This window comes from Meriones unguiculatus, chromosome 8 (assembly GCF_030254825.1).
Source record: "Meriones unguiculatus strain TT.TT164.6M chromosome 8, Bangor_MerUng_6.1, whole genome shotgun sequence".
Lineage (NCBI taxonomy): Eukaryota > Metazoa > Chordata > Mammalia > Rodentia > Muridae > Meriones > Meriones unguiculatus.
The window spans coordinates 123,004,936-123,026,445 of NC_083356.1; the positions used below are offsets into that span (position 1 = coordinate 123,004,936).

Here is a 21,510-nt window from a genome sequence, read left to right on the forward strand (position 1 = left end):
ATTCCTGTGACAATTAACAGTGTCTGCAATACCTAACCCCAGGGAAGACCAGTTGATGCCAGCTGTAACAAGTAAGACCAGGAGCTGTCATCTACTGCTGTGACAAAGGTAGAGTATAAGGAAGATGGGGATGATAAAGATACACATCTTTTCTTATAGCCCTTGAAGGGTGCCTAGACATCTGTCACCAGAGGCAACCATGGAAGCTGGCCTTGTGGGAGGCCATAGCTTCACTGGAAATCCCGGGAGCTGGGGAAAGGGCAAAGCCCAGAATTCATCTACATCTGGAATCTACTCGGCATAAGGAAGGGCCATGCCAGCATCCTGTGTTCAGTGATCTATGATCCATGCAGTGGTACACACAATCTCATTACTTGAAAGCCTGATGCAGGAGGATGTCCATGAGGCCATCCTAGGTCACAGACTGAGACCTTGTCTCAAAAATGACAACAAAAGAAAAGCAACACAAATAAATAAATAAACGAAAGAAGGGCCTTTTCTTGTGCCCTCATTTCTTTTTCTCTTTGATGGAAGTTCCCATCTCTTCTCTAACTCTGCATCTATCCCTCCCTGAAAGTGACTGAACTCAAGAGGTCACCCAGACCTTCAGTCCTGGCTTGTTTGCAAGCCTTCCCTCTTCTACTTCTTATTGGAGTAGGGGCTTGTGAATTTCAAAGCTATGTTGGACAAGTAACTCCACCTTCCTAGACCCAATTTTCTCAGCTATCAACTGGGAATAAAATTGTTATTTTTCTTATAAGGTTGTGAAATAAAATATAATGAATATGATTATACTTAATTCAGTGCCTGATCACACTGGTTGCCATGCACTTACTTGATACAGGTTTCTCCACAGTTATAAATAAGAACAGCTTTGCTGTGTCTATTTTCAAGTCAACACAAACATGATCATTGTCTTAGTTAAGTTTCTATTGCTATAATAAAACACCGTGACTGCACTGGCTGGCTTTCTGTGTCAACTTGACAAGTACCTTAGGGTGTTTTTTCCTCTCTCTCTCTCTCTCTCTCTCTCTCTCTCTCTCTCTCTCTCTCTCCTCTCAAGACAGGGTTTCTCTGTGTAGCTCTGGCTGTCCTGGAACTCAGTCTGTAGGCCAGACTGGCTTCAAAATTGGAGATCCGCCTGCCCCCTGAGTGCTGGGATTAAAGGTGTGCATCATCACAGCCCTACACTTGTTTTGTTTTTGTTTTTGTTTTTAACTGTTTTAGTCATTTTTTAAAACCTAGAATATATAGATAAAAATGAAACAAAAATATTCCTGTTCTTACCAACAGAGTTACTAAATGTTTCATATGATTGTGTCAGTTACTTGGTTTTGTCTGCTTGTTTGTTAAGTTGACATAAGCTAGTGTCAACTGAGAAGAAGGAATCTTAATTGAGAAAGTGCTCTTATCAAATTGTCCTAGAGGCAAGCCTGTAGGACATTTTCTTGATTAATGACAAAAGTGGGCCAGCCCACGGTAGGTAGCTTCACCTTTGGGGATGTGGTCCTGCCTGGGGTATATAAAAAAGATAGCTGAGTAAGCCATGGGCCATAGAGAGAAAACCAAAAAACAATACCCCTCCATGGTCTCTGCTTGAGTTCCTGCCTCCAGGTTCCAGCCTTGGCTTCCCCCAAAGATGGACTGTAACCTGTAAGGCCCACAAACCCTTTCCTCCTCAAGTTGTTTTGGTCATTGTCTTAGTTGGAGTTGCCATTGCTGTGATGAAACACCATGGGGAAAGTGGGGAAAGTAACTTGAGGAGGAAAGGGGTTTAGTTGGCTTAAATCCCACATCACTGTTTATCGCCAAAGGAAGACAAGACAAGAACTCAAATACGGCGGGAATCTAGAGACAGCAGCTCACACAGAGGCCACAAAGGAGTGCTGCTTACTGGTTTGCTCCCCACGGCTTACTCAGCTTGCTTTCTTGCAGAACTCTGGACCACCAGCTGAAGGATGGTACCACCCACATGGGCTGGGCCCTCCCCCGTTGGTCACCAGTTGAGAAAATGCCTTACAGCTGCATCTCATGGAGGCATTTTCTCAAGTGAGGATCTCTGTGGACTCTGATGACTCTAACTTGTGTTAAGTTGACACAGAAACCAGCCAGTACAGTCACGGTGTTTTATTATAGCAATAGAAACCTAACTAGGACAATGATCATGTCTGCGTTGATTTGAAAATAGACACAGCAAAGCTGTTCATATTTATAACTCTGGGAAGAGCTTATATTGCTTTATCAGGAGCTGTTCAGAAGGTGAGTGGCTGTACATCATTGCAGTCCTGTTGTATTCCCACCAGGAGTTCCAATTCCCTGGTCCATTACAGTCTGATCACCAGGTATACGTTTACAAACACCTGCCAACCTAATATAAGTTAGGTGTGAATTGAAATTTTTCTGCATAGATGTATAAATGATGTTTTCTGTAAATCATTGTTTTGAAGTTAATTCATGTTTTAATATAGGTTTTGGTTAGTTTAAAGCTGGAAACTGGCCTACTTTATAAATTAGAGCACATTTGAAAAGTGTTATATTGATGAGTATGAAGACTGAGTGCAATGTTTCCTCAGCATCTAATTATAAACTACCCTGTAATAAACATTCCTGTACCTCACTCTTGAAGTCCAGGTTAAACCTTTCTTTAGGAGATATGCCTACATTAAGGGCAAAAACACATTTCTGTTTTCTAAGATACTGTTAACTTAATCTCATTGGAAAGGTTCAAGAATTCTTATTTTCTTTTTTTTTTTAAGATTTATTTATTATATATACATTGTTCTGCCTACATGTACACCTTCAAGCCAGAAGAGGGCACAAGATCTCACTATAAATGGTTGTGAGTCACCAGGTGGTTGCTAGGAATTGAACTCAGGACCTTTGGAAGAGTAGTCGGTGCTCTTAACCTCTGAGCTATCTCCAGCCTGAATTCTTATTTTCTAACATCCTTGCTAATACTAGATGTTATCCCTTCCTAATTTTGACACATGATTATCTTTCCATGAGTTCAGTAATGATTTTGATTTTCCCTTTTTAACTTGTGCATTCACACCTTTTGCCTATCTTTTGACTTAATTCATTCTTTTTAAAAATATTTTTTCATTTTATGTGCATGGGTATTGTGCCTACATATATGTATGTGGACACACACATGCAGTAATGGTAGCAGCCAGAAGAGGGTGTCAGAGCCATTGCACTGGAATTACGGATGTCTGATAGCTGCCATGTATGTGCTGGGGACTGAACCTCAGACTTCTGGAAGAGCCGCCAGTGCTCTTAACCACAGAGCAATCTTTCCAGCCCGTGAATTCATTCCTTGTGTGTCTGTGTTAGTAACAATCATTTTTAAGGTTTTGAGTTAGTACCTTATTCAGCTTGTCCAAGAAGCTGCCCAATGCAGAAAACTCCATACGTAGTCACTGTACGAGTCTGCTAAAACTCCCTTCCGAATCTCTATTGCCTAAGCCTAAATTTATATCCTACTTGGATAGAACTTTTTTAGCTTAGTCTCCACTGAGAATTAGCAACAGAAACTCTGGCTAACGACCTAAGAGCTTTTATTAGTGACTATGCTCATGCAGAAATGCAAACAACGAGAAAGTAGTTTGTCTAATGTCTTGCCACCAGTATCATAGCTATAAAAGAAATCAGGTCTCTTGAGCAGAGATCCAACCTTCGCTTCCTGGGTCACACAAAGCCTGCTAAAAGAAGAGCAGCGTGAAGAGCCAACTTACCTTGTAGCAGTTTTCTAGCGTGCTTTCCCACTTCAGTCTAGTCGAATACCCCGCCACGTTTTTTTGGTAGTAACTTTCATCTTCCTTATCCAATTTTTCAGTTGATTTTTTCAGTTTGTTGAGGAGCTAAAGGAAAACATCAGTATCACCCTGTCATTGACACGTTTGCAAGAGAGCGCTCGTCATCCCATGCATCGTATGTGGCCCAATGACGTTTTCGCTTCAGCTCTCTATAAATAAGTTATCATAGAAGACACAACCTAGGGTTTTTTTTTAAACTATTAATGGACACTAAGGCCCTGTCACTATAACCTCAGTTTTGTATTTGAAGAAACGGAATCGTCAAACAAGAATTGCTTTGTCCACTTCCCTCACATCAAGAAGGCCAAATGACTGAATTTGACGGTTTACAATGCAGGTCTGGGATCTCCAACTCAAACTGTAATCCACCGGCACAGCCTCTAGGCCTATTCAGTAAACTGCAGGTTTCTCCATTCCGTCCCAGGGCAAGTAGAGACTTGTTGACTCACATCATTTTTAAACCTCTGCTTTAATAGGCTACCAAACTGTCTGTCATCTCAAAGCTAGAAGTGGGGCTTTGGAATGAGGCATCATGGGTCAGAAATGTCCTTTCTGCTGCAGGACAAGTTATGTCACCTTCGTGAGGTACAGGATTGTTTTACATTTGTGATGGGGATGATGGCTCCCACTTCCACTGAGTTCTTGGGAGGCTTCAATAAGGTGATACAGGTGGGGTACATAGTGCACCATCTACCTGGCACCTAAGATCCATGAGCATGTAAGCTTCAAGTTAAAGACAGCCGGTCACGTGGTTTCCCTTCATTTTGTGCTCCAGGGACTTCTCCCTCACAAAGAGTCCCAGCCATGACATCTGCCACTCTGATTGCTGACTCTCTGGGATCTCAAGGTGATGCAAAACTCCCTGGACCACAGGGGCTGAACCAGCAAATGAAAATGTCCAGACAAGCAATTTCATTTCTAAGAAACGAGGATTTGGATTGCATGAATGATTCTCAACTTTAACATTCTTAGGTATCAACTGGAGTTTGTAAAGCAGCAACTTCTGGGGCCCCTGGAGAGATGCTCAACCATTACCTAGCTCTGTAGTGAGTCTGTAGGGGGTCCTCTGATGGCCCTCATGCACAAGGTCCTCCAACTACACTTGAAGGACCCTCTTGATGTTAGCAGTTTCAAGGACAGAGATAGAGGACTTTTTTATTGTTATTTTATGAATGACCCTCTTTATGCTTAAGGACATCTTGACTAATGATACGATAATAGAGAACATTCATTCAAGATGCTGAATATTAACATGTATTCGCTTTCATATTCCAGTCAATACGCTGCTGTTCTGTGGTGTATGACCTATACAAGGCACATTCCATTTTGTATTTCAGGTGTAATGAGCCACATCTATCTGTAGAGATGTGAGCTTGTGAATTTTAACCTGATAACGAAACAATGCCCTGATATAGGAAAGAATTGATGAGCTCGGAGGACAGAGAAGGAGAGCCAGAGACAACGGTGGAGCAGGAGGCAAGGTCAAGTCAGGGAAAGGCCTTTACGGGTCACGTAATGGAGTGTAACCCACATTCTGAAGCCACTGGGAAGACTTCAAAGACTTTTCAGGAAAGAATCTGCTGCTGAGCTGAGTTTCAGGAAAGTCATCCTGTATGGAATGACATTAAGAGCCAACACCCCAGGCAAAGAAGCCCACTCATGAGTTGCAGTAATCCAAATGATGACTGTGGTCAGGGTGAATGGAGTCAGCGAGACAGGTATATGTTAATAAGCTTATGAAGCACTTGGGTTAAGGGTGAGAACTGGAAGAGTATGGCAGATAATGATAGCCAGAGACCCGGAAAACACAGGGAAAAGAGTTATCTTCTGTAGAAAGATATGGCTTTCAGAGGTGCCAGGAGGAAGTTTAGGACAGGTCTGGCTAGAGATATAAATTTAGCCATTGTCAGTGTAGAAATAGTTGAAGCCTTGGGAGTATATACATTGAGAACCTATTATTTATTGAGTGCCTCATTTTGAGAATCTTTTGTTGGACACTGGAGACACAACAGTGAATTAAACAAGAGGTCCTGGGGAGAAATTCTCAGGTACAGCAATATATAAGGACCAGGAGGAAAAAAAATGACATCCATAAAGGAGCCTAAGATAAAATGTCCAGAGATGCGGGAGGACCAAGAATGGGATGCCGGTAATGTTAAAGAAGACACTGTCTCCAGAAGGGGAGCTAAATGATGTACAGTGCTTCTAAGAAATCTGCAGGGTACCCTGAGGAATAAGCAGAGAAGTGGAGTCAGAGCAAGATAAATACATCTTAGTGCCAGGAGACAGGATGATAAAGTTGAATGGATAGTTCAGTGAGAAGTCGCTTTTCACTCTTTCTGCTCTCCCAAGGCAGGAGGTACATTGCATTGAGGGGATGAGTGCCCCCAAATCTGAGTGTTCAATTCTAACTTCTCCACAGCATTGCATTAGGAAGTGGGAGTGTTTGGGAAGCAATGAATGAGATTAGTGACCCTAGGAAAGGAAACCCAGGACTCTTGATTTGCTGTATGAGGCTATGACGAGATCTCTGTAGTCTTGGCCCTTACCAGAATCTGACCATGCCTCATGATCGCTAGGATTTTAGAACTATGGTCATTCTGACTTAAGAAAAGTTCAGTAAGATATATACACGGAGCAAGTGTTTGGGCAGCTTCCTTAAACTAACTGTGTGATATTTTTATTTGTGGGCTAGTTACAATCATTTTTATTTGGGCTTTTTGTTTGTTTGTTTTGTTTTGTTTTGGCTAGAAGGAATACATTCTGCTGTTCAAGCTGCCCAGGCTATGGAAACTTCTTAATAGCAGCTCAAACCAACTAAGATGGACCTGGGAATTCAGAAGGCTGAGGGAAGAACCGTAGCGAGGCAGGAGGTGTTGTCCAAGTAAGACGTGACAAAGGAAGAGGATCTGCGGAAGGCAGGGTGGCACAGTCACTGAGCACAGGATGAACTGCGTCCTCCTTTGCAGATAGGCAGATAAAAACGAGTAGTGAGGAAAGAAACGTGACAGTCCTCTGGGAGTGGGTGGGAAGGACGGGCGCAGGAAGAAGACGGGGCACTAGGGCTAGCTTCTGTTGAGAACCAGGATTGCCAAGCAGTGCCGAGGAGACTCAGGGTGGTGACGGGGATACGTCCGTGTGCGTGAGAAATGGAAGCCAGCTCTGGCGCTCAGTTCTGGGACTTAAACAAAAACAAAAGCACAGCTGCCAGTTTAAGCGGAGACTGTGGGAGGGATTCTTGATGTTACCACAGGCAAAGGTCACAGTTACAGGCCCGCGGCGGGAAGGTGGGTGGAGGAGGGCATAGCGGAATTTCACCTCCCAGGGAAGCCGCTGATGGAGGAAAAGGAAAGGCGCCCCTCAGCTGCACCGGCTTTTCTGTTGTTGCCGAGGCTTGACAGCTAGGAAGAATAGCGCCTAATGAGGGCTGGGAAGGCTTGGGCATGTCCTGGTGCTGAGAGCCTCTACACAGTGTGAATTAGCTTCCTCCACGGCTGCTCATTGTCGAACACTTGCTCTGATCATTTTGAACTGTGAAGACTGACATGTGAGGAAATAGGAGCCTCCCAAGTCTCGCTAACAATGGATTTAAAGTTATTCAACCAACAATTTCTTCAGATGAAATGATAGAGCCACTTGCAATAATTTTCTTTTCCCTTTTAAGGATCTCTGGGGCTGCAGTGGTACTGGCTGCTTTCCTCGGGGGAGACCTAAATTTGGAGAAAGTGTGGACTGTCTTAGTTTCCAATACGGAACACACACTACAAGAGCTGAACTACTTGAGGTGTGGCCCAACAATATACTTGGGTTCATTTCTTCGTCTAAGAACACAGTTGTCCAGTTTACTCTTCTTTCACCCACAGATGAGTGCTGCGGCCCACACGTGGACAGTTATGGAGTCTGAAGTGCATGGGGGAATCTGGGGTTCCGCAGCAGGAAGCAGCTGCTGGGCAGCCCCAATAAGACCTTCTCTTCCAGCACCATGGACTCTGTGGCCCATCAGCATGTATCTGGGCCATTCGGATTTCTACATGTGCTGCTATCTGGCTTTATCTAAGTTAACAAGGACAAGCGCTCCGATGTCTTTAAAAGATTTCTGTCAGGAATGTTTGGTTGTTTTCCCTAAGAAAGAAAACACAAAAGGAGAAACAAAAGCCATCTGGGTGGATATTCTCTCCTGCTCATGGCTATGAGCACATCAGTGCTCAAAGGAAAAAGAAAAATCAGTGTGATGTAGGAAGACTATGACAAGAGCTTGACGTAAAATGTAGTTACTATTTTAAAGGTTCAAATTGCCAAGATGAATGGTAGAAATGTAAATTTATATTTAGTGTGATACCTTCCCTCAAGGATGTATTTGTTTGCATACTTATTTAAATGCTTATTATTTCCTAGTTACATGAACACACCACAGTTAGCTAACCACTTAGAATGCAGTTTTATCTTTATATCGTCTTGTAAGCATTTCTACTTTTTGTTTTATGTTCACAGCATATTAAGTGCTATATACAGTGCCCCATGACCATAAAGCACATATATTTGCTTATTTGAAGTGGGAGCCGAGGTTTTTAAAAAGTAGGATGCTCTATCGAAACTGTGGACACAATTCTAATATGTCATGTTAGTGATATATTTCAAAAATTCTATGTGGACCACAGGTGACTTTGAAGTGCTTTTTCATGCTCTGCTAACCTACAGATCCCTACGGAGCGAGGGGCCAGCCAGTTTTCTGTGCTCTTGTGGAGGGCAGGAGTCACATCCCTAAGCAGAGTGCACCGGCTGCCATAATAGCTCACCTTCTGCTTCTCCTTTTGGGTCACAGAATGCTTGGAGCTTTCTACAAGGTGGAAAAGTGCTTCGTGCTTCTTGGTACTCATCATTAACTTTTTCTTAGCCTAGAATTAGAAACACACAAACAGGAGGAGAAAAAAAAAGAGAGAGACAAAGCAGAAACTGATTATTTAGAGAAAAACTCTTATGTTTTGGGATGAGGTGTGTTTATTCATGACTGCGAGTTTTTACTTCTTTGTTTCCATCCTTCATCTCGAAATATGCCCCAAATATTTTGATAGGGGACCACTGTGTGTTTTGTCATGATATTGGGTATATACGAAAGAGCGTTAGACATTTGCGAACTCACCTTGAACTCACACTCCTCTTTAGCCTTGACCAGAGTCCTGGAACTGAAGGCATACACCTTGCCCAGACTAACAGTTCAAGCTATAAAATGAAACAGTGTTTGGGAAAAGTCCAGCACTCTGTCCTTGGGAATCAGAGGCAAAGCCTACTGCCTTCCTTGAAATGTGTAAAGATGCTACACAAGGGATTCAAGGAAGAAGCTGCTCACAGTCCCTCCTCTATCTCTGGCTCATGTCTGCTGACAAATGAGTGTGAGTCAAGTGTACTTGGCCCTTCAGAATTTGCAGCTTTGGGGGAAGGAAAAGATTACGTACGGAGAAATCTATGTGCTCTAATGAACTTGCCATTCTTCATCAAACAAAAAAATTATTTCATTTAGAAAAACAACTTATCAGAAACTGGGGAATAATAGGAGGTGGGTATCTTTTTGTTTTGTTTTGTTTGTTCTTTGAATCAAACAGCTATAGAACATTGTCTCTAACTTTTGATCCATTGTATTGGCTTTCCTGTGAGAACTGAGTGTTTAGAGATAATTATGTTTTTTGTTTTCAAAACAAACCTCTTTAAAAAGAGATTCAGTGAATCAAGAGAAAAATTAAAAACAAGTGAGTATATGGTCTTTTGCGTGTACTTTGAGTTCTGTTCTCAATGTGACTCTGATGAGCCTCTTTTTAGCAGTATAGATGCCCAGGTGTTGGAATTTCTTTGTCTTTTAAATAGTTCTCATCTTGATCTCTGGCATCTTTGAATTCAGCAGCTACTCAGAATCAAGCCTGAGGCCAGCTGCTCCTGAGGCCATTTCTGGTTACTTGGTATAGGTAGCTGTTTACTTGCAAAGGTTCTTCGGGCTATTAACATTTGAGAGATGAAAAAGGAAAAGTTCAACTCTTGGAATGCAAATCTTCTTCAAGGACAAGACTGGGTTCTCTTAGCAGATTCCCCAACCTTCCATTCTTCCTATGCAAAGCAACCCCTCCTACACAGGATTATTCTAGAATACTCTTCTATACATATGGAACCTCATCTGCTTTTTATTTATTTTTTATTTTTTATTTTTTTGTAGCTTAGAAACCAATAAATGAATTCTGTAGCTTCACATATCAAATCAAAATCTCTCTAGAAGGATTCATGTGCTGTTTCCTGCATTTGTTATCTAGCCAAATAAGCTTTCAAGCAATTGAAAGCTGGGAGCAGACCTTAGCTTAGCAAATACAGAAGGTAGACCATGTGTACTTGCAGAATCAACACATGCAGCCCCTTTGACGTCAGCACACTCTATGCAACGCCCTCTCGATTTCAAGGTGGAGATCACTAACAACCTTACCCAGATGAGAAACCAAAACGGTGTCTGTTATTTCCCCTCAAAAACGTCACAAAAAGACAGCCAATACAGTATGATGGAAAAAAACGTGGACTCAGTCCAAGAACCTCTAAGACTTCTTGGTTTAACCATTAACCAGATTCAAAACGTTGGAAATAACCTTGACAGTGCAAAGTCACATATCACCTCCCTTAGGATGATGACAGAATACACAAACGTACAGCTCTTGGCAATAAGAAATGCCGTGTAAATATTAGCTATAAGCAATGACTATATGTTGAGTCACCCTCAGCTTTGGCTTAGTAGAATGATGTGTCTATGTAATAACTCAGGTGAGTCATTTTTCTCTTCAATAGTTGCATAGAAAAGCATTAGGGCACACAAATATGGGTGCACGGAAGCAAAAAGCCCCCTCCTAAAGCTGAGTCTATGTAAACGCTGTTTGTGTATACTTGCCTTGATTTGCTGGTTCCAGTTGTTAATAACAAGAGTTGCTGTCTTTTCCACTTCATTATCAAGCTATAGAAGAGAAAAATAGAAAAGAAAAAAAAATGTTGCTTCCTTGCTTAGTCACTGCTATTGATTAAATATCTAGGAATCCTAAACTCATAGGTCGAAACCTACAGCATCATGGCGTTTAGAGGTGGTGCCCTGGGAAGTGAATAAACCCATGTGAGCAGAATCCTCATGCATGGACCAGTGCCTGTGGTTGTTTGAATGAGAATGGCCCCCATAGGTTCATATATTTTAATGGCAGTCCCTAACTGGTAAAATGCTTAAGTAGAAATAGGTGGTATGGTCTTGTTGGAAGAGTGTCACTGGGAGTAAGCTTTGAGGTTTCAAAAGCCCAGGCTAGGCCCAGTCTTTCTTCTCTCTCTCTGCCTAAGAATTAGGCTATAGCTCTCAGCTACTTCTCCGGCCTCATGCCATTATGCTCTCTGCCGTGATGAAAATGGGCTACTCTCAGAAACTGTAAACAAGCCCCCAATTAGATGCTTCCTTTTATAAGAGTTTCCTTGGACATGGACAGCAATTTAACAGTGACTAAGACAGTGTCCTTATAAAAGACCTCTCAAGGGCTCCTTCACTCCTTTACTATTCGAATACATAGCATAAAGATGGCCACTATTAAGAAGGACCAATTCTTCACCAGAAACCTAATCTGCTATTGCTTAGATCTGGGGTATTTTTGTAATTAATGATTTTAGATTTGCTGTGAGTTTTTATAAGGTTGCTGGCAAAAGCAGATAATTCTATTGCTTTCAAATACTTTTTGTAACTTTCTATTATCTTAGCTCTAGGTAGGACATCCATTCTGGTGAGACACACGAGTATATTATATATACAAACACCAGTCATATTTCCCAACTCCACTTAATGAGTTTATCTTTCATTTATCTTCATTTCTCTCCCATATGAGTTTTCTCAACTCCCTGAAGCCCCCTTCTAGTGGCTATCCTCTTCCTTTGCAAGGACCACCTGCTGAGTCAGCCACTTGGAGCACTGTAGCATTCATTAACAGATATGCGTGTTTCCTGGAAGCCTTGTCTAAAGTGGCTAACCACTATGGTACACAGAGTGAAAGGCGCATGCCCAGAGCAGAAGCCATGATAACAAGGACCAGCTCTTCTGTAGAGGAGTGCCTAATACTTCCCTTTAATCTTAAGGATATTCAAGCGTTGCAACTATGATTACCTTTAAGTGGTTTCACACCGGTAAGTAGAGAAGTATCTTTTGAAACAAAATCGTGCTTATGGCACTGGGGTGTGGCTCAGTGATAGAACTAGAGTTGACAGACTTGAAATGACCATTTAAAAAGTGCTAAAAAATTGAAAATAGCCTCTAATTTTATCCTCTCAACGTAATTCTTATTAATATTATGGGAAGGCTCTTCCAGTTGAGATTCTATTACTTTTTAGATAACTTTACTCTCACTTTTTCATTTAGTACCATATTGTGAAAGACTTATTTTTAATTGTGTGTGTGTGTGTGTGTGTGTGTAGGTGTGTACATGTGAGTGTGGATGCCCACGGAGGCCTCAAGAGGGCTTTGGATGCCTGGTGTTGGAGTTCCAGATGTTTGTGAGCTAGCCAATGTGGGTGCTGGGATTAACTCTCCAGTCTTCTGAAAGAGCAAGACATGTGTGAACCCATTTTTTAAAGAAATTCTCATGGATTAAACTCTTCCAAAATAAGATGTTTTTGACTTTGCAATTCTGACTATTGAATCCAAGACCTGAGCAGGCACGCTGTTCCTAAGCCAGGTCACTAGCCTTGCTATACAATGTCTAATGGCTCTATTGCATTCTATTGTTTGACTTCATCATAATTTATTTTTTAATAATGACGTGTTTGCTACCTGCTTTTTCAGTCTATTACAAACACTGTTCTAAGAAACATTCTTGTATTTTTTAAAAATTATTTTCATTATAAATTTCTGAGACCCACTATCACTTTAGGGTAGCTTTTTGCTCTGTGGGCCAGAGACTGAAAGCTTTGTCATCTGTTCTATTTCTTTAGTCTTTCGAGTCACTGTCTCAAGTTGCCCAAGCTGGTCTTGAAAGTGCTTTGTAATCAAGAATGACGGTAGCTCACTATTCTCCTGTCCCCATAAACCTAAGTGCTGAGATTGCCGGCATGCAACACATCACTCAGCTTTGTTTTTAAAACAGGGTCTCAGTATGTAGTCCTGGCTAGCCTGAATTTGCTAGCCTAGAAGGCACAGAACTTCGCCTTCCTCTGCCTCATGAATTTGTTTGGTTTGTTTGTTAAGAATGTTTTATTATGCTAGGGTTTGAACCTAGGGCCTTGGGCATGTGAAGTGAGTGGTTTTTGTTTGTTTGTTTTTTGCCTCTGTGTTATACCCAGCTTTAGAAATCTTGCTTTTAAGAGAAAAGAGAAGCTCCAACTCACTGATTTTCTCTTTTTTTCTTGCACACTCAGGACTTGGTGCGTTGGCTTTATTGCTTCCAACTCAATCGCTTTGCCAAGTTTTCTGGAAATAGAACATAAGAATGTGCGTCATTGTCTTGCATTCACATCTACTGTTCGAATTCATTTCTGGGAGGATTAGTGGCAAGTTACAGTGTATCTATTCAGTGCACTTTCAAGTGGAAGATTGGCACCCACCCACTCTAAGCGTACGACACCTCCCTTTGGAGTAGGGGTAAAGGTATGGGTGAGGGGAGGTAGGTGGGGGGTTACGGGGACAGCATTGCACTCACTGATGTAGGTCTGCTGCAGATTTCATACTCTCTGATGCCCAGGCCCAAGCACTGCTGAGACAGCTAGAGATAAAAACAAAGGGGCGAGGATAAAGGTGGGTGTCATCTTCTAGTGAGCTCTGGGAAATCAAGCATTACAGCTCTCAAGCTGCCTCCGCCCTCATATTCATTCCCTTGCTGGGGTTTCAATTTCTCCATGAGATTAAAGTCAGCCAGTATATTTATTTGCTCCACAGACATTATACACACTGCTTTTCATGCCCGATCCTTTTTTTTTTTCCGTTTAGATTTTCATCTTCTATTTTATGTATGCAGAAAACCCAGGGAATAAGGTGGCCAATGAAGGGAGCAGGTGACGGGGAGGAATTCAGAAGATTCTCCCAGAAAATCCTTTCAGGTCTCTTACTTTACAGATGAATAAAGCAAGTCTTTGGAGCTGTACATGGCAAAGGGTTAGAGCCCAACTCCCTGGCACATTGTGCTTATTGCTCTTGAGGTTGGAATCTAAATCCTGCACCATAATGACTTTTAGGATAGTCTGAGATCTTTCCTAGTCTTGCATCCAGTAAACACAAAGAGGGCCACAGCCTTATTCCCGAAGGAGTGGAGAATAGAGGGAGGACAAGGAAGTCTGATGTTATCTCCTCCCAAAGCAGGAGTCAGCTCTTGGGAGTCCTTAAGGTGCCACCGGAAGTCAGGACAGATTTCATCAGTTCAGAGCAGGAACAGAGGCCACACCAATTTTGTTGGAGAGAAAGGTAGGAAGCTGCATTCTGGCCAGAATCCGAATGGAGCAGGGGTGTGCCTCCAGGGGCCATGTCTGCATCCTTCACTGGGACTATCAGGAAAACCAGACCAAAGGCCAAGGTTTCCACAATCTAAACCATCAGCAGGGAGTGCCTACTGTGTGTTTCCAGGAAGAGGAAGCCACGGAAAAGTCAAAACTAGTCTACATTCCCATGCAGGGGTCAGTGGTTGTTTGGCGCTGGTGAGGGCAGGGGTGTGAACAGGGAGAAGCAACTTGGAGTGTGTTGAAACGTCTGACTTTGGTGGTATTCAGTCACATAGCATGCACATCTGTTAAGCTGGACCAAACCCCACACTAAGTGAAGTGACACAGCATTGTAGTCCCAGCAACTAGGAGAGTCTAGGCAGGAGGACCAGGTCACCTGAGGTTACAGAAGGAATTTGAGATTAGCTTGGACTACTCTAGACACTGACTCCAGAAAAAAAAAAAAAAAGAGTGCTTATCAGTTCATGCAAATGAAACCAAATATAAATGTTTTTTTTTTGTTTGTTTGTTTGTTTTGTTTTTAAATTAAGGATATGAAGAACAGTTTACCAAAGAGGACCCCCCAGGTGATTTCACAGCTGCTGGACACACTGGCAGCAAACACATGCTACATCATGCATGTGGGCCTCAGAGAGTCCAGAGCCTGGGTCTGAAAGCAGGTAGTTTTCTGTGTAATCCTGTGTGACACTCGGCTTCCCCGAGTCTCCTCGAACGGACCTTGTGAAATAAAAACACACTGGGATAACTGCGTAAGTATCGCACACAGATTTTGATGTGGAGAAACACTCAGCCAAGTTTTACCATTAAGTACCACGTCAGTGCTGGCCAGCTCTTCTGATGCTAGGGTCACAAGGGTGGGATTTAGGAGGCAACTCAGTCATGAGAAGGAAAATCAAAATGGCCAGTCCTGGAGTTTTCCTCCTCATCAGGTGCTCTGCTAAGCACACTTGCACTATTTAATTTAATTCAGTAACTATAGGGAATGGGTTTTTATTTGTTTTATTTGATTGTGTCTATTTTAATTACTTATGTTTCTTTCAGACAAGATCTCACACTACAGCCCAGACTAGCCTGAAATGCCCTGTGTAACCTAAGCTGGCCTCAAACTCACAGCAATCCTCCTGCTTCAGCTGATTTACCTCAGCACCACTGCAGTCAGTTTCATCTCCACCTTAAAAAAGACATTTAGACAGAAAACAAATTGTCCCAGATCATTCATCTGGCAAGTAGCAGAACTAGAGTTTAAGCTGATTAGAGTCAGTTTAAAGCCGACGTCTGTGTCTGTCTAAACCCAATCACAGTCCGGTACTGGCTCCTTCTCGTTGACCAAGATAGTGCCCTAAGAAATGGAAATGGAGCGAGAACCAGAGCTGTTTCAAAGCAATTTGCTATCACAGTGGTGCCCAAGCAGGACTGAGAAGTGTGGATATAGAAGCTTCTCTTTTCCTGTCTTTTTCCTATAATCATCATCATCATCATTATCACCATGAGGAGCCTCAGAAAGAACACTGTCACAGAGGCGTCACAGCGAACTCTCAATAATGGATCATTTTTAATGTTGTGAAATACTGAGGAGAATGCGAACCAACAGTGTTTGTGCCTCACGTGCTAAGCGTTTCACACAGTTTACTCCATTTATCATTCAGGCCGTACTTCACCATACAGCACCCCCCCCACACACACACACTCAAATACACAGACGAGCAGGTCTGCACCCTGTACAGGAAGACACGGAAGCTCAGGAAAACTGAGACCCTTGTCAAAAGTCACAGAGTAGAGATAATACAGAATTCACGCTTCCTGCCTTTAAGACCTTCCGGCTTAACACCACTTACTAGATGAAATAGCATTGTCAACCCAGCTGGGGGCCCAGGAGTCATAAAGCTCCAGGATGGGTCTAGCTGGGCAGCCTATAACTCCTTGGATGGAGAGTTTCATTTCAATTGTTCAGCCTCAAGTCCTCATCTGTCAGGAGGGATAAATATAAGAACTTTCAAGGGCTGTTGTGAGGATTAAGTAGGCATATCCACTAAGCATCGGAAGCCGTGCCTGGCCCGGAATAAACCCCCGAGATCAGGAAGCCATGCTTGGTGGGATTGTACCTGCCATGTGAGTGAGAAGAAGCTGTGAATGAGCATTTTTCACTTTTATTTATTATTATTATTTTTTTTTTTACAGGATTTTTGCCTTACCTTTGTCATGGTACTTACTTTTTCTTTGTGCTCTGTAGTGCTTTGCTTAGCTTGGCTGCCAGTTTCTGAAGTCCTTTGGCATAGCTGATCTCCAGGTTGGCCCTGTGAGCAAAAAAAGCTTGTTGTTGAGTAAGATGTACTGGTCATAATTAGTAAGAACACATATACAGAGACAGACACACAGGTGATATATATATATATATATATATATATATATATTTATTTATTTATTTATACACATACATATTCTCACACATGTAACACACACACACACACACACACACACACACACTGACATTCACACGAAATGTCAGGCTGAAAACGGAGTGTCTTCCGGAGGAAGAGGTGATCTATTTATAGAAAAAGTCTCTTGTCTTTAGGCAAACCCTTAGAGTATCAAAGAGAATCCTTAAGGAAAAAGCATTCGATTTAACTCTGTTTGCTCTAAGGCTATGGGTCGGATGATGCTTCCCTCAAAGAGGTTGCAGTGCCGGACCCCAGCGTATTAGCTACTTTTCTCATTGCTAGGGCAAAATACCTGACCATTGCAAGGCCAGCAGAGAAGGCTTTACTTCAGCTGACGGCTTGAGGGCACAGCCACTGTGGTAGGGTCAGAACTGCCGGTGACACTGCATCTGCAGATGGAGCTAATGCTGGTACTCAGCGCATGCTCACCCTAGCCTGTGAGGCTGTGCTTGGTCTTCCCAGTTTAACCCCTGAAAACACCTTTGTGGGCACACCGAGAGGTACGTCTCCTGTGTGATTTTAGGTCCTGTGGAGTTAGCAATCAATCCTGACCGCCACACACAGGATATGCAAATGTGTCTTCTTTGGAACTGGGGTCTGTGAAGATGATGATTACGTTCAGATGAGGCCCAAAGTCAACTTGTCCGTATAAATGGGGGAACATCGAACACAGAGATAGACGTGTACACAGGAAAAGATACTAATAATGTGAAAGCGCTGATCAAAGGAAGGGTTGTAGGCCAAAGAATTGTCAGCAAACCCCGAGAAGCTAGGACGGGACATAAAGCAGTGTCCCCAAATCCGCCCACAGAAGGAATCAACAGGCTGACTCCTTAATCTCATCAGCCCTCTGGTCTCCTGGATTATTACCCAGGAAGCCTTGTGGCTCAAGCCACCCAGGCTGGGGCACTTCGTCAGGATAAGCCTAGAAGACTGACACACGTGGCTAGTAAATAACACAGTCATCACTAATCCCATCAGCTCTAAGCCCTAAATAGAAGCTGGGAATAGGAGGACAAGTATGATTGAATTAACCTCATGGTAGCTTCAGGGAGATCCTGCTGCCTTCATCTCCCAAGCAGCTGACTCCAAGCACAAGCCCGGCTTAAGCAGAACTATAGCAGAAAGCTGCAGCGGTGGCCGTCCCTTGCTCTCTAGGCAGGGACAAGAGAGCAGGAAGCCATTCGGTCTTGGAGAGATCAAATTACTCTTTTCTTTAAATTATTTTTACCAAGTCCTAGGTTCATCGGTGGCTACAATGAGGTCACGTTCCTACTCACCTCACACACACTCCCTCACTCCCTTCTTCTGCCTCTTTCTGTTCTTTTTAAAAGGTGACACTCATCCACCTTAAATTTTAAAAAATAATTTTATTTATTTTTCACAAATTACTTATTTATGCTGGGTGTGTATACACCACAGTACACAATCAGAGGTCAGAGGACCGCTCAAAGGGGTCAGTTCTCTCCTTCCACTAGGTAGAGCCTGGGAATCCAACTCAGCTCATCAAGCTTGGTGGTGAATGCCTTTATTCACGGAGCCCTTTATATAGAACACTAAAGCTTGACTCACAGTGCTGGGCACAGCGGTATTCTTTCTTGATGATGGTGGTGGCAGTGATGGTGGTGGTGATGGTGATGATGGGGGTAAGGGTGGTGGTGGTGGTGGTGGTGGATCTTTAGCTATCCAGGGAAAGATAGGCCAGGGAGAAGAGTAGGCTCAGAGGTTGAGTGAAAGAGAGACAACTACCACAAGGAAATACTGACTTCCTTAACATTGGTAACATCACTAGATTCACAGGGGAAAGAAGGTGGAAAGAGCAGGCTCTTTGCTTGCTCACAGATGATTTGGCAGTTTCTGAGTCTGGCAATCTCTGCTCCTGAACACCCACCATATGCATCTTCTCTCTCCTTTCCTCCACTCCCTCTCCAAGATTTCAGGTTGACCTTGAACTTGACACCTGCCTCCACCTGTTGAGTGCTGGGGTTGTAGGCATGTGCCATGTCGTCTAACTTCCACAGGCTCTCTCTCGAGAAGGTAGAGACCCGTCCCAGGAGGTGCACTGGCCAAGCCAGAGTGTCTTGCACTGGTATCGGCGTCAGGGCAGATTTGTGAGTCTCCAGATTGACATTTCCGTCATCTGCACATAAAGAGTAGGCAGCGAAACAATGCCTTTGTGCATTGAAGTTCGCCCTTTGTGACCGCGCAGCTACTGGACCTGTGCTCTGTCTGTACACAAACCAGCGACACCCAGCCCTTATCGTGTCCTTACGCCGTGCAAGACACCAGTGTGATTCATTTTAGCTTTTTTTCTTTAAAATTTTTATTACCTTCATCTAGTTGGGGGAGGGGTATACTACAGCACAGGTTTGAAGGTCAGGGGACCACTTGACAGAGTGGGGTCTGTCTTTTCAACATGTGGGTCTGCGAATCAAACTCAGGTTGTCAGACTTGAGAGCAAGCCCTTTCCCTGCTAGGTCATCTCTCCAGCTCGTTTTTATTTGTGTTAAAGCTACAATGACTTGCAGGAGGTGGATATTATTTGTCTTTCCATTTCCAGGAGGGAACACCAGGCCCGCCCAGAGTTTACTTGGTCGCTCTACTGAGGACACAGGAGAAGGAGGTAACACAGCCAGTTTTCAAACCTGGGCAGTCTAGCCGGAGTTCCTGCTGCTTAGCCACACTGCTCCCCCTCTCAAGATGCAGTGGACGGCTGTGGATACTGCAGGAGACTCAGACAAAAGCGCATTAAGAACTTACAGTGCTGCTAACTTCAGCATTAATTGTGGTGTTCCGACTCACACTGTGTGTAGTGTATGTGTGTGGTTTGTGTGTGTGTGGTGTGTGTGTGTGTGGTATGTGTATTGTCTGTGTGTATGTGTGGTATATGTATTGTGTGTGTGTGTGTGTGTGTGTGTGTGCAGGCATCTGAAAGGGTATCTTTGAATCCTTTAAGGCTGCCTGCCGAATAGGCTGGACCTTGGCATTTTCTTGAGGCAGCACAGAGGCAGATTTTGTCCCACTTTCTTGAAAGGAACTGCTTTATCATGTTCCCCACATGTGCCAAAGGGATCCAGAGGGGCAGAGGTAGCTAATATCAATTTAAGTCATGAATTCTTTTCATTGTTAAAACCATCAGGAAGAAGACAAGAAGCGCACTGTGCTTCAGTCTGACACCCTCTCATTGTTCCCTTGCGCTCTGCAGACTCTATGTGAAGATGTCTTGTCCAAGCAATGGTCTTCTCATGTGTGAAATTGATGAGGTGCCTGTATATACCTTCTGGTGGGTAACTTAAGCCCAGAATATTCCAGCTAGTGTTAAAAGACTCTGAGCCAGGGGATAGGGGAAACAGGGAGAGAGGGTGGGGCTGGGAGGAGGGAGGGGTCTCCGACCGGGATGCAAAATGAATTAAAAAGAAAAAGATTCTGAGCCAGGGAAACACAACGACTTTCAACGCATTTACACTTCAGTTTCCTCTCAGCATGCAAGGTGGGTCAATATCTTTTATAAGTAATAATGAAAACCAACCAATAAGTCAAAATCCAGTGTTTAACCTAGATCTTAAAATAAATGATGCCTTTGAAATAGAGAAGGCATATAAAATGCGTGGTTTCCGACAGTATTTTCCATGTAGCACAAGTGAAGCTGTAAGAGTAAGTGGCTCTGTTCATTTCAGAAGATTCTGATCTAATAAATTTATACCAAATACTTGTTTAAAGACCTCTAGTTTCCTCTGTGCCTATGAAGAATTGGTTGCAAGTGATGGAAGGTCTTCTTGAAGGTGATGGTGCCCTCCATGAATTAAGGATTTTAGTAATCTCATAGACTGTGCATTCTCTCTGTCTTCCACCTCTCAGTTTGCACCAGAACCAGCTTCCAGCTGGGCCGGGGTACATTGACAGTTTCCATTCAAGCCTTATCATGCTTTAGAAAGGCAGCCACAGCTAATCTTACAAATAAGCTTTACATAAAAATTGCCAAAGCCTGGGTGTCATGATCCACACCCACAATCCTGTCACAGTAGAGGCAGAGATAAGAGAATCAAGAGTTCCAGGCCAATCTGGTCTATGTAGTGAGTTATGGTCCAGCCTGGATTATATAGAGAACAAATAAACACTACCCACTTCCCAAAAGTTACCAAAGATGGTTATGCAGGCAAAGTGGGAGAATGGAGAGAGTAGTTAGTGAAGACAGTTGTGAGAGGCAGGAAGAAGAGCTGCTGATGTTTGCTTGCATGCGAGAGCGACAACAGGTGACAGGGTGGACTCTAAAATAGCTAGAACGGAGGATTTTAAAAGCTTCCCCCACAAGGAAATGGAAAGCATATGATGTCATGCATATGCTAATTACCCTCATTCATTTATTGCATACCATAAACGTAAAGGCAAATTGTCACATTGTACAGATAAATGTGTGCAATTATCATGCTCCACCCTAAAAGTTAACAGGTAGGGCTGGGTGGAACACCTGCCATCATGCAAATATCCCTGGGTTCAATCCCTCAGTACTACCAAAAAGTGAAAATGTACAACCAACAAGGTAGTTATTGAGAATCAAGTCAAAGCTCTGTCATTCCAGTGCCTCCACTCTGTGACTAGCCATTTGATCACTACCCACTGTTATAATTCCACTTGCTGAGAACAGCTCGTGAGATGGCAAATGCCCAGGTGGGAGAGCTTCTTGGACATCCAGGCCAAGAGGCTCCTGGACTCGCTGCTCATGCTGATGCAGGAGACATTCAAGCTAAGCAGCCGCAAGTCTCAGACCCCAAGTCTGCTCG

At 43.2% G+C, this 21,510-nt stretch overlaps 1 protein-coding gene across 1 annotated transcript in view; it reads right to left on the reverse strand.

Moving 5' to 3' along the window:
• Nostrin (nitric oxide synthase trafficking) overlaps positions 1–21,510 on the reverse strand; it is a 60,488-nt gene that overhangs the window by 23,045 nt on the left and 15,933 nt on the right. Inside the window, exons 3-8 of the mRNA XM_021635571.2 lie at positions 16,502–16,585; positions 13,499–13,561; positions 13,188–13,269; positions 10,732–10,794; positions 8,612–8,710; positions 3,735–3,860 (exon numbers count right to left, since the gene is read on the reverse strand). Coding sequence (XP_021491246.1) covers positions 3,735–3,860; positions 8,612–8,710; positions 10,732–10,794; positions 13,188–13,269; positions 13,499–13,561; positions 16,502–16,585 — 517 coding nt within the window. The remainder of the gene's footprint in view (positions 1–3,734; positions 3,861–8,611; positions 8,711–10,731; positions 10,795–13,187; positions 13,270–13,498; positions 13,562–16,501; positions 16,586–21,510) is intronic.